This window comes from Apteryx mantelli, chromosome 7, assembly GCF_036417845.1.
Source record: "Apteryx mantelli isolate bAptMan1 chromosome 7, bAptMan1.hap1, whole genome shotgun sequence".
Taxonomy (NCBI): domain Eukaryota; kingdom Metazoa; phylum Chordata; class Aves; order Apterygiformes; family Apterygidae; genus Apteryx; species Apteryx mantelli.
The window spans coordinates 27,035,374-27,048,330 of NC_089984.1; the positions used below are offsets into that span (position 1 = coordinate 27,035,374).

Genomic DNA, 12,957 nt, shown 5'->3' on the forward strand with positions numbered 1-12,957 from the left:
TTCAGACAACTGCTGTAAGTTATCTATAATTTAATATTTATAAAAGTGCATATACTGGTACATATGCACATCTGGAAACACACTTTTACTACTGCCTCCCTTTTATAAAAAGCTGCTTAATATACAGCCATATTATTCTCTCTCACTGCTATAAAGTCCTTTACTATCTTTGTTACATGATTTCAGCTATTGAATTCCCTCAAACTGAATGTAGGTATTTCTATGTATATGTTTTCCTAAAGAAAAAAATCCTCCCCATTCCTTTAAGAAGTTTTAAATCATGCATTAGTTTAGTAAACAGTCACTTTAGCATGGATTTTAGAATCCTAGACAGTGTAAAATCTACTTCTGGAAAATGTCTGTCTCTATATTTAATTTTTTTTTAGTTACAAAAAATATATAGAATTGAAACATACTGAATACATGCATCTCTCAAAGTGGCTATATTTTAGCCTTATAGATAAATTAAAAAAGTACACCCCTGTTAACAGGATGCAAACACGGCCTCAAATAGACCATTACCTGTATTTAGTATAACTCATTACGTTAAAAAGTTCAAGTCAACTGTTCTCTCAAGATGATGTCAAAAGACTGAAGAGCATAATGTATTTATATTTAATATACAAAGGTGGGTACACATACCTAGTGCCATTTAATTAGTCAACATTTTCAAGGCTTCTAGGCTTTGCCTCTGGTGATACAAGTCCTGAAATGATCTGAATGAAAGTTTAAGTTGAAAAAATTTTTAATACATCTTAAAAGCAAGTTGTGTTTAAAAGAAAAATGTACACTGGACAACCTGAAGTACTCACTGAAACATCTGTACAAAAACTTCTATAGATACAGAAAGAAATAAGGGTGGACTTGTTTCAAACAGAAGTAACACTTGTTAACATATGTAAAAACCTGCCTTGTTTTATTCCTCTACCCAGTAAGAATTTGCAGCTGTTCAAAACAAGTAAAATTGAAACCACCTCACAATGTTTACATTTAAAGTTCTTTTATGCAGTGCAAACGTTTAAGATAGAGTAACTCCCCAGTGAAACAGGTGACACTATTGAGTGCCAGTCTTTTGAAGATTCTTCTTTCAATAAGTCTATTTACACATTAAGCTAAAGGTTCACTATATATGCTTTGAAGTTTGCTGAATATCAGCAGAAAAATACGTGAACTAGCAGCAGTTGCATTAAGAATATATGATGGTTACTTTAATGAATGCATAAAGTTTTCGAGACTGTATTCAGTGTCATACTGTTCTTGATCCCATAGTTCTCCAAGGTTTTCGAGTACTGATTTCATTGATGCTTTCCCAGAAGAGGTAGAGGTATCTGCTTTTTCAGTTTTTCCATCCTTCAAAACAACAAAACACCAAATAAAAACCAACATACATATACACACAGATACATACACACACACTTCATAAAAACTTTTTCAGGAGTATTTACTGGTCGTGATCACATATTCTTGGCTTTCCTTTACATATCATTGCTACAGAATTCTCAGTATGATGATTAATTTTGGAAAATATCACTTCCCTTCCCCCTGTTTTTCCGGGAGCTGCCTACTGTTCATCATTCCACTTCAAGTGTTCCTCTGATTAAGTTTCACATCTCAAAGCAAAGCTTTTCCCTGAAGTTTTTGTCTATTTTTAGTATTTTTTTGCACAGATGGTTCTTTACCTTGTCAAGAGTGAACAGATCAAGAAGCTGTTCTGTTCCCATGCTTTGTAGGCTAGCATTTTCTTGGCTAATCACTGTATTTGCAATATTCATTTTGAACTTCTGAAGACCCATAATCTTCTCCTCCAGAGTTCCCCTAGTTATCAGGCGATATACATTAACGACACGTTTCTGAAAGAAAAAAAAAAAGTAACTTATTTAGAAAAAAGCATCTTAAATATTCAAGGCAGTATAACCTTTTACTGTTCATTGTGGACAGCCCAGAAGCAGTTTGGCTTAGTTACCCTTCAGTAAGTGCACTCAGTAAGTTTGGTTGATATTAGGTAAGAAGAATGAGCATGAGACTGTGCCAGCATATGGCAGAGGCAGCTGCAATTGTGTCTGTGCTTGAGGAGTTAGCGGTTAGCTGCCCTGTACACCTTCGGAGTGAGAGACTGGAGAGGGGAAGAGTGACAGCTTCTACAGGCAACAGTCCTGTGGGGCTTCCCTTCCTCTCCTTGTCTCAGTTGCATCTTTCTCCATTGAAGGATTATTCTTCCTGGCCTCTCCTCAGCAGCTCAGGACATACAGAAGACTTGGGGGGGGGGGTGTGTGTGTGGAAAATATGGTCAGATGGGCACAGGCACACCAAGTTTGGGGATCAGATAGGAAAACAGACCCTTCAAACATCTGACGTTTGCAAACAGCAACAAAAAAACCCAAACCACACGCAACCAGCAGAAATGAAAAGTAGGTAGAAACCACCAGAGGTCACTTGTATTATATGCCACACAACCTTATCCAAGTTCAAAGAAGTGGGAGTTCAATAAGAAAGCTTAGGGAAATTAAGAGTTTTTCACCTGTCCAATACGATGTGCCCGATCCATGGCTTGCAGGTCTCTCATTGGGTTCCAGTCATGTTCCACAAAGACTACTGTATCAGCCCCTGTTAAGTTCAGTCCCAATCCACCAACATGTGTGGTAAGCAGAAGAACATCTATAGATGGGTCATTATTAAACCTGCAGTTAAAAACAGAAGAAAGTCAAGCATGGTAAAATACATTAAATACTGTAATTTCAAAATTGCTCTGAAGTGCCTCTGTTGTAGTATTCAACAGTAGCCAATATAATAATAAAAGGTATAAAAGCATTGATTTATTAATTACTAAGTCCTAAATGGACACTAGCTTGCAGCACCTCTAGGACTTCTGCCCACTAGAAGAAAAAAATACGACAGAAATTTTACAGATGGTCCCAAAGTTAAATAAGTCTTGGTCACAAGTGAACAAAGTTATACATTTCCTTAAAACTATTTTCCAGCTTTCATTGTGGAAATCAAAATCAATGTTTACTTTTTCCTATATTAACACATACCAGTAACACTGAGGTTCAAGTTTACTTCTTAACACAGACAGTTAATTACAAGACAGGACACAGCAGTGCTACCTGCAGTTTCGCTTTCCTGGGCGGGGGACCAAGACCTTTGTAGTGTTAACTTCATAAAATACGTCAGGACCATAGCGAAATCACCTTAGTTTTACCAGATTGCCGAGGATCCCAGCCAGATGGCATCAGCCCTTTTCTCTCCAGTTCTAGCTGTACTTATAAGTGTCTGTCAGGGAGGCATCCCTCAGTTTTGAGCAAAAGTACATGGGAATATGAACAGAGCGTTTGGACTCTAGCAATAGACTGGAACATCCTCTCTGAGCAAGCCAGCTTTTTTTTTTTTCCCCCCTCCTCTTCCCTCCAATGGTTTGAGCAACTCTAAGCTAGATGCCCACTGAACGTCCTGGAAAACAGATGCTGGGTTGGCCAAAGCTAGATGATGTGTGTATGAACTAGGCAAGATTCCTAGGAAAGGCACTGACAGTTACAGTTACTTTGGCCTTGTTAAATCATCACAGAAGAGCAGTTCATAGTATTTCTATGGTTAGCGTGTCTGAATTAACCTGATCCTCAGGACATCAGGAGTATCAAAAGTAGCAAGGGGCAAAAAAAGGAGTGGTTACTGCAGCACTAAACATACTAACTGAGGGTATTTTTAGTTGTGTATGTATGCAGGTAACTCTTCCCACCTGCTGTCCACTTATTTTATACATGACTACCCAAAAGCAGCAGCACACTGAAAATGCAGAGTAGCATATTTTGCCAGTTTCTTCTCTAATCATGAATGAATTTGGTCTTCCTAAACCTTGGTAAGTTTTGTCTTCCCAGAAATACTGCATACTGTGGGCAGGGAAGAGAGAGAGTGAGAGAGACTATGACAGTCTGGTTTGGTGGTTAAGGAAATCTACAGTAATTTTATCCTTCAGCTCATGGCACTGCTGGCATCATTTTGCACCAAAAAACCCATGCAAGTTCTCACACACTTCAGCGTTCTCATTTGTTCTAGCTGAACACTGACATTTGTGTCTAATTCCCATTTCAATAAGAGTTAAGCTTCTAAGGATCCAGGCCTATGTGTCAAGGAGCATACTACAGTAGAACAGTAGATACGTTCCCATATCATAAGTTATTTTTATTTGCTCTCCGACTCAATTTTTTTTTTTTTTTTTTTTTAAAAAGGATTCTTCCTCCAACAAGGGACAGATTGTCTTAAAAGAAAGTTAAGATCCTCCGGTAATCATCTCCAGGATCAGCATGGACAATGGATAGCACAGAACGCTAAGTTAATGCATTTCTCTTTTAACATAAAGCTCTTCATATGCCAGTTGCAAACAAAATTTGAATGTTTGGGTACTTTTATGACAATTTTGGTAATGTCTTTACTATTAAAGTAATACAGGAAGACCAACTACTTACTATTTCTTCATCAACAGTTATATATTATGTTTTTAAGGAGACATACATAATTTTCAAAAACAGGCACTACTTCAGTTCTGATGCAGTCTCCTGCTAATAAGCTTTTACATATTCAAATGATTTAAACTAAAGTTACACAGTGATGATCTGGCAGTCAGTCACATCAGTCTACATCAGTCATATTTATTAAAATTTATATTTCCATATATGGAAGAGGTCCCATGAGACAGGAATAATTTTGTGCATATAAATATAGTTTATTGTAGTTGGCCTTACATTGGTCATGAAGAGACAAACTTACCGTGACACGATGGAATGCCTCTGACCAGCAGGGATGCTACCATCTAATCGCAAATACGTAACTGAGGGCAAATGAGGTTTGAGAAGGTCATGCTCCACGATATCCAGCATGCTCTTGAGCTGACAAAAGATAAGTATTCTGTGCTGGGCCACAACAGCTTCAGTGCCACTCTCTGAGGATCCACTGTTCCCCAAACCGCAGTCTAGCAGCAGCTTAACATAAAAAAAGCATTAAAATATATCAAAATAACAATATGTAAATATTGTTTTAATAACAATGTAAATATTGACATTGATGGACCATCTAAAGCATAAATAAGAAAACCATTAAGTTACAGAAGAAAGTCTGTAAGTGATGGTCACTCAAAAAGCATAGTGGGAAGTTTGACTCCACTGCCAAACTAAAGAATTTTACATTTGATAGAGAATTCTTTTTCATCATTTCATCTACAAGAGAATTTATATCTGTAATGCAATCTAACTTTATCAAGCTAATAATCTGTGTAATAAATAGGAGAAAAGTTTTCCTGTAAGGAGAGAGACAAGAGTAAAAAAAACAATAAAAAGAAAGGTTTTTGACAAGGCAGCAAAATTAAGTAATGTAAACATTGTGGTCCCCCAAATTAGAGAGAGGAAAGCCTGTTGAAGCAAGCTTGCGTCCCCCTCCCCTCGCCCACCCCAGTCTGAGTTTCTTTAGATAGAGGAGAATAAGACAAAAACCCAAGAAACTCTTGTATTTTGTTTGAGCTGCCAAATTTTAAGATAAGTTTTCAAATTGGTGGAGTCTTAAATAAAACCTTCCAAACCGTAACATCAGCAGAGACATGCATTTATGAAATCTAGGGCACAACATGCAAGTCTACTTACTTGTTTTAAAGCAGACAGTTTAGGTGCATGCTGGATATCTCGAAGGGATGAATTATGAGCTGCAAGTTGCTCTGTAATTCTTTTATATTCTGGATGCTGGGTTGTTAACACTAATGCTGGATGGTTGCATAGTTTCCGTAAATATTGCAATGCCTTCAGTTTTTTAGAAAAAGAAGTTCAGAGAAATGGTTAGCAACAACAAGGTAGTTACAGAAATGGTAAGAACAAAATTGATCCCAAGTATAGAGGCCACTTAGCCGCATTCCACAAGTTAGACTTTGATTTTCATTCGAATAGAGTCATGCCTTAAAACAAAGAAGCAAAACACCCACCACTGTACTTCAAATTAAAAGCCAGTGACTGTCAGGATTATTATAATCTTGGTTCCTGCTGCAGGAACTGTGCAGAGCCTTTCAGAGAATTATTGCCTCCAAGTACCAAGATTTAAATTGCAAATTTTACAAGACCATGAACCTTCATAAACTCTTCTGTTCATGCTGCTTTTAGAATCTTAATTTTGCAATGTAACAACTGATATGATCAAAATATTTTATCTCTAGTTTTGAGGTTTTGCACTTTTGATAATCAATTCTAATTTGAGTATTTTACTTAATACAGACACAATTGTATAAGCAAGCTAATTCTTTTAGTCTTCAGTTTTAATTAAACCCAGAAATATCATTAACAGAAATAAATGAACAAAGCAGTAAACATTACTGAAGAAATCTGTACCTGAAATACATGACCTGTAGCTTTCAACTTTGGTTTTTCAGTTTCTTCAGTCAATGAAATTGAAGAAACTGTTTCATCAATATCACATTTGGCACGAGACTTGGCAAAATCTTCATAAAGCTGAACCTGTAGATTAGGCCCCAGATAAACGATTGGGTATGTGTTTTCCCCAAGAGAAGGACAAGACAACCATACATTCTAAAAAATTAGTTCCGAGTTCAAATTCAGAATCATTATAAATAAAGCAAGCTATTTTATATGTAGCACAAGATCGACTTTAAACAGTAGAATCAATTGCAAGTTATTTTCTTTCAGCTTGGAAGGTATTTAAGAATTTGCAGATGACTAGGTATTGTTCTTGTAGAAACATGCCAGAAATTAAGCCAAGGAAATATTCTATTACTACCATCCTGAAGTTAGTTTTTAACATGTAATAGGAAGAAATTTCAGTTCTGAGGCCCCAGAGAATGTCAGGACTGACATTAAATTGACCCAAGAATACACAGCTGCAATTTGCTCCTTTGTGCTCTTAACTGTGCTGAAAAACAGCCATTTCTTACTCATACCTGTAAAGGGCTGAGAATACAGTAATAGTCTTGAATAATTTTGGGTGGAAGATCTTGCAGTACATCTTCTTTCATTCTCCTTAACAGGAATGGCAGAACTTGGCGGTGCAGTGCTTCCATTGCAAGAACACCTAGTGTAAGGAACAGAAAGAGTAATTACTTCAGAGAGAACAACTACTTTGAAGTATTCAGTGCACAAAACATCTGATGTGCTAATACTGACGGTGCTTACTATATCCACTAGCAGTTCTCATTTAGAGGAAAGAGACAAGAAAACAAAGATTTACAGTTTGATCCTTACCAGCCTCTTGTTCGCGACTGGAGCTTCGGGCATCTCTACTTGCCAATATTGGTTTGCCATAACGAGCTGCAAACTGGCGTTCAGTACCCAAAAATCCTGGCATAAGGAAGTCAAACAACGACCACAACTCTAAGACGTTGTTCTGAACATAAAAGAAACATTTGTTAAATTATTTTCAAAACTAATGAATTGTTCCAAATTATCAGGAACATTCCTATACATATTCAACACTGCTGATAAAACACCACAAACTTAACACCAACAAAATTTTGAACACCTGTAACTCAGTGGCTCTTTCATCACCCTGAGTTACAGGAAGATCTGTGTGTACAGTAACACATAAATGGACTTTCTACTGTGTCTGATGTCTTAGGGCATACTCCAAGTTCTTCTAGACAACAAAACCCAGGAGAATGCCAGTAGTGTCAGTCCTGGATGAGACAGATGCTCCAGGGACAAGTCATACTAGGAGGAAGCTCAAAATCTGAAGCTCTTAAAGTCAAAATTACTGCTAATTTCACTAGAGTGAAGCATAAGAAAATGCTCTCACTCCTTCCCTGCCTGCTATTTAAAAGCAAAAAAGCGGTAGAGAAACTCTCATTGGGAACTTTTCAGCCCCTTTAGCACCATGAATCCTAAACCCATGTCCCTGCATATAGGCACACAGAGGACAGAAAAAGATAGTTTCAAGCATTTAGTAAGAAAAGACTTATTTTACAAGCTGTAGTCTGAACAAGACAACTCTGATAAACACAATAAATTTAACTGCAAAAGACCTCTCTTGCTTGTTTTCTACTACTCGCCCAACTCCTTAGGATAGTAGAGGAGGAAAAAAATGGGGGGGGGGAGGGAAGGATAGCAGTTTACCTGGATTGGTGTCCCAGAAAGAATTATCCTGTAATTGGCAGTCAGCTGTTTTACTGCTTTTGACAATTTTGTTTTTCCATTTTTTATTACGTGGCCTTCATCAAGAATGCAGTAATTAAACTTAATATTTCTAGAAATAAGAACATAGACTGAAGTAGCATCAAAAATTCTGAAGACTATTAAAAACCTCAGAAAACAGACCAACTCTTACCTGAAGAAGTCAATGTCATTTCTCACAACATCATATGAAGCCACTATGAGATTGTGTCTTTTCACCTGGTGTTGTAATCTTAAGGAAAAAAGAGGAAAACACATAACTGAAGTGTTCCTTACATGCATGTTTTTATTTCAGTCTTTAAAGGTTTAAGTTTTACTACGCCCATAAACTATGTTTCAGTAGTGAAATGAACTGCAAAGTTCTTTGTACGATATTTTAAGTCATAAGTGCAAGCTGCATTACCTTGCTCTTTCAGTAGGAGGTCCTGTATAGTGCAGAGGATTAAGATACTCTTTTGAGCAAAATTTTCCCACTTCATCCACCCAGTGTCCTGTAAGTGTGGGAGGGCACACCACCAAGGAGGGAAGAGGAACACTGTCCACCAGTTTTGTTCTTGCATATTCTTGAGCCCTTTAAGAATATTAGAACATGTTAAGAATTTTTTTTTCCTCAAAAAACTGTCTTTAGAAGTTCTTAAATTAGAATGTTATTTGTTTAAGCTTACCGGAGGCAATGATCTCCTGCAAGAATACAAATGGATTGTAAGGTTTTTCCTAAGCCCATATCATCACAGAGAATTCCATGAAGTTTGTATTTATTGAGAAATGCCAACCAGTTTACTCCATCCTGAAACAGAAGTTAAAAAAGTGTCTCAGAGGAATTAAGAACTAGTCTTCCTAGCTAAGCTTCCCTTCAAATCCATCACTGCCAAACTATGGACCCCACTTCCCCCACTCCAGACGCTTCACATAAAACACTCCCAAAATGCAGTTATGGGTGTACATAACTACTCAGGACCTGTCCATAAGTTGCAGAACACTAACTACCACCATAACTGCATCCACTGCAGCTCATTCACTCAAATCAGAGGGGAATAAAGGGAGAAACCTAATAAGTGCCAAACAGCACAACCAGGCCTGGCCCTGCAGTTGTGAGGTGTCCAGTCAGCTTAAGTAAAGCACAGCCCATTGGCCATTCCCTGAGAAAAGTAGCAGAAGCGAGAGAAATCAGCATAAAGGGAATTATTGCTCAACTCCCTCTTCTCTACACAAGAGGGAAAGGACAAGTGTATACTGTTCAGATTAAAAAAGGAGAAAACACGAACTCCTGCTTTCCATAAAACCCCGTCAGATTGGATCTTACTGTTCTTTTAAAATAAAAGCGTAAGTTGTTACCTGCTGATATTTTCTGAGCTCTGCTTTGATTGGTACTGGAATTTTATAGTTTTCCAGTTTTTTTCCATCCAATAATTGCTCCAGGAAGTGGCGTTCCTTAGCTTTCATCTGGATTAATTCTTCAGACATGTTTGGTGGATCTGGAATGCCAGCCTAGAATAGTATTTTTGAACAAGCAATCTTAGGACTAGAGTACTTAAATCTCACACAAACAGTGCAAAGTAAAACCTCAAACTAGCTTAGACCTTTTAAACAAATGGCAAAGATCTGCAATCTTTTCAATTTTATAAGTCAAAATTTTGTGCTATACTTGCTTGATTCCTTGCAGATCAATTCCTCCAGAGTTTTATCAGGCACAAAGACAACTTCTGCCCCAAATGAAGCAATGAAAAGTTTGATAAACTTGCATACAAGAGGGGAAATCCTGGTCATGCTCATAAGACTATAAAAACCGAGCTATTCCACCTTTAGTTAGTTTTACCAGTTGGCTGGAAAAGACTCTGGCACCTGTTTCTCCTTAGCCTCAACCTACTATGTGAAGTCAGTATCCGTAAGAGAACTCCATCTAACAGAATTGTATCTAAAAATGATACTGAAGCCTAAAGGATAGAATACAAACAGTTGGAAACCATTGGGGGGGTGGAGGGGGGAAGACGCTAAAAAACCCCCACCCTTGCAGTTTGTAGCAACTCATTTTGGCTTCCCAGATACTTCCCATGCGAGGCCAGAAGCCCAGAGAACCTAGCTGGGGACCAAATACGCTCAGACATTCTTGCTCACTAATAACATACAGCAGCAAAAGAGGCACTGTTAGGTTCAGCATGTCTGTCAGAACGGTTTTCACAGCCACCTCCATCTTTAGCTAGCTGTACTTCAAGCCTCAAGTTACTAATCACAGAGGGAGAGCTCCCAGCTGAGAAGAAACACTCAAGTCTCCATCAATTCCACTGTGTATATGGTTAAAGGAAGGGAGAACTAACCCAGATTTCAGATGTTAGAAGTGTTCCAATAAGGTATTTAAATACATACATATATATATACAACCCCCTATTTGTTCAGCCTCTCTTTCTACCCTCCCTTCTAAAATAATTTTATATCTTAAGTGTGAATACTGTGCCAGTTAATTTGCTTCAAGGTAGTTTATAAAAAGTAGTTTATAAAAGTTTTCGGTAGTTTGTAAAAAGTCAGCAATACACACAAGTCTAGACAACGGATACACTCTGTTTTGTTACTAAGCTTTAAGTCATGTTTCTTGGAAGAAATACAGAGTGGCAGGTTATTTTTCATTTAATAATGCAACAACAATTGCTGAAAACTAAGATTTTGGTCTTTTGAAATATCTACAAGACTACCTTTTTAAATGAAAAAACTTCTTGGAGTAAAACCACATCCATAAGTCTACTCCCAACACTCTTTTCTATGTGCTGCTAAACTCACACAATTGCACATTAAAAACTCGCTAAGACTGCAGCACCATAAATAAAACACAGGAACCTAAAAGAAATACAAAGGGTGCATCCGAGCAGCCAGACTGTTCTAGACAAGTTTTCAGGTCTTTGGACTTTCTTTTTACATTCAAAGTTTTGTTTGCTCAATTCTAGCCTAACATGAACAACATATTTAATGCACAAGTCTTTATACTAAAATATTAATGAAGTATTAAATTCCGTCATGTTAGAAAAAGCTAACAGAAAGCATTTCAAAACAAAACTGGAACAAATGCATCTCCGAACATGTCTAATTAAGCCTGCACTATTTCATTTTACTCAAGTTTTTAGTGTTCTTTGTTTTGTGCTTTACAAGAAAAAATTCCATGTTTAGTCAAACTGCAAGCCAAGCATACAGAATTAAACTTCATTAGTTTTCTCTTAAATGTTATCTAGCCACCATTATAACTTGACATAGAAAGGGTCTCTATACAATTTGCTCATCAGTTACTGAGATAATTTATTAGTGATCCTGTTTATGTATTTATAACCCTTATAATGAAAGGTAAGGTCAGACATTCAATAGATACTTGCATCTATCCTGTGTCCTTGTACTGCACAATCATTACATTCCCTCCAATAAAGTCCGAATGGTTTGGTCTGCATAGCAGGAAGGTTCTACTTTGGGGCCAGAAAGGTATTTGTCATTTGTATATTCTATTTTTTTTTACTGTATTTCCATACTTCTACTTAAGGCTAACATTTAAGAAATAAAAAGACAGTTTTATGCTGATGTATATTCCTCTCTAGTGCAACCGTAATCTCATAAAACTGTAAAGAAGTACAGTACATGACACTGGATTATAGGAAAGGCAGCAAGGGAAATACAGGAAGGTGGAGAGAGTGGGAGAACTAAGTGACATAACCAAACTACCAAGACAAGAACCAAAGCAAAATACTGCAAAATTTTGTTGTATGTTTGAGGTAGCAATTTATTAAATAACCTTTTCAGGAAATTTTAGGGCCTGGAAGAAGAAAGGATGCAAATAGTAATAGTTAAGTGACAAATGGTATCAAAAATATTCTTTGAGAAAAGGAAGCCAAAGCCTTTTTGATAATAAGAGAAATGAGAGAGAGGAAAAAAATTAAAGCAGAGCATTAACTTTGTCTATGGAAGCTTTTTAATTAAGAATCTTATTTCAATCTCAAAGAAAGGTTCCATTAAAAAAAAGTTTCCCCATTAACAGGTGTACTTCCCTAGTCCCTACCAATCTACTCCCTATTCCATATTCACTGAGATGACTCCAGCCCCTCTACAATTATTGATTTAAATTCCTTGTTTGGCCTTGCATTTAAATTTGCTAGCATTCAGAAGGATGCCGTGCTTCTGAGAATTTGGACAGGACAAGCCTAAATTGCAAAGTAATTGCAAAGTAAAAGTGTCCTTGCATCTGTGATATGTGCACTGGACTTAGATAGAAATGTTGGCAGAAACATTTCTCCATCAATTGTTGAAAAATTATGACTTACTGAAAAATGCTTTTTAGGTAATAGAAACAGCAAGTCAAAGTGTAGGTATTTATGAACAAAATTGGCACCCAGTAAACAGCAACATGCATCAGCACTTTGAATGTGATGTGTTTGTACTCACGCTTCTGAATGAGGCCATAAAGAATAAACAAAAGGTTTCTACAACTGCTGTCAGTCAGCTGTGGCTCAAAGCCTGCACTGCTGAAAGCTCCAGAAGTGAAGAGGGAGGTCAAACCCATGGGATCTATCCTAACAACTCAGGGAACTACAACTGCCTTTTGCTGAAAGGAACATAACAGCCTGTAGAAGGTGGTCAAGTATTTTTCTTTGAATTTTGTCTTTTATGATTAGGATCTATTTTATGATAATGGAACAGGTCTCCAGAAATGTCCAGAAAATACAGAAAATGAAGAAAGGCCGAGAGACCTGGGACTTTTCAGCCTGGAGAAGAGAAGGCTTGGGGGAAGGGGGTGGATCTTGTCCATGTGTACAAGTATCTAAAGGGAGGATGTACA

At 37.2% G+C, this 12,957-nt stretch overlaps 1 protein-coding gene across 2 annotated transcripts in view; it reads right to left on the reverse strand.

The window, feature by feature from the left end:
• Positions 1–727: 727 nt before the first annotated feature.
• BTAF1 (B-TFIID TATA-box binding protein associated factor 1) overlaps positions 728–12,957 on the reverse strand; it is a 58,541-nt gene continuing 46,311 nt past the window's right edge. For both annotated transcript variants that reach the window (XM_067300081.1, XM_067300082.1), the window contains 13 exons: positions 9,486–9,638; positions 8,816–8,937; positions 8,554–8,721; positions 8,305–8,382; positions 8,094–8,223; positions 7,227–7,368; positions 6,926–7,056; positions 6,360–6,485; positions 5,628–5,780; positions 4,762–4,973; positions 2,519–2,678; positions 1,680–1,850; positions 728–1,350 (listed from right to left, as the gene is read on the reverse strand). In XM_067300081.1, the coding sequence (XP_067156182.1) occupies positions 1,204–1,350; positions 1,680–1,850; positions 2,519–2,678; positions 4,762–4,973; positions 5,628–5,780; positions 6,360–6,485; positions 6,926–7,056; positions 7,227–7,368; positions 8,094–8,223; positions 8,305–8,382; positions 8,554–8,721; positions 8,816–8,937; positions 9,486–9,638 (1,893 nt within the window). In that variant the 3' untranslated portion in view covers positions 728–1,203. The remainder of the gene's footprint in view (positions 1,351–1,679; positions 1,851–2,518; positions 2,679–4,761; positions 4,974–5,627; positions 5,781–6,359; positions 6,486–6,925; positions 7,057–7,226; positions 7,369–8,093; positions 8,224–8,304; positions 8,383–8,553; positions 8,722–8,815; positions 8,938–9,485; positions 9,639–12,957) is intronic.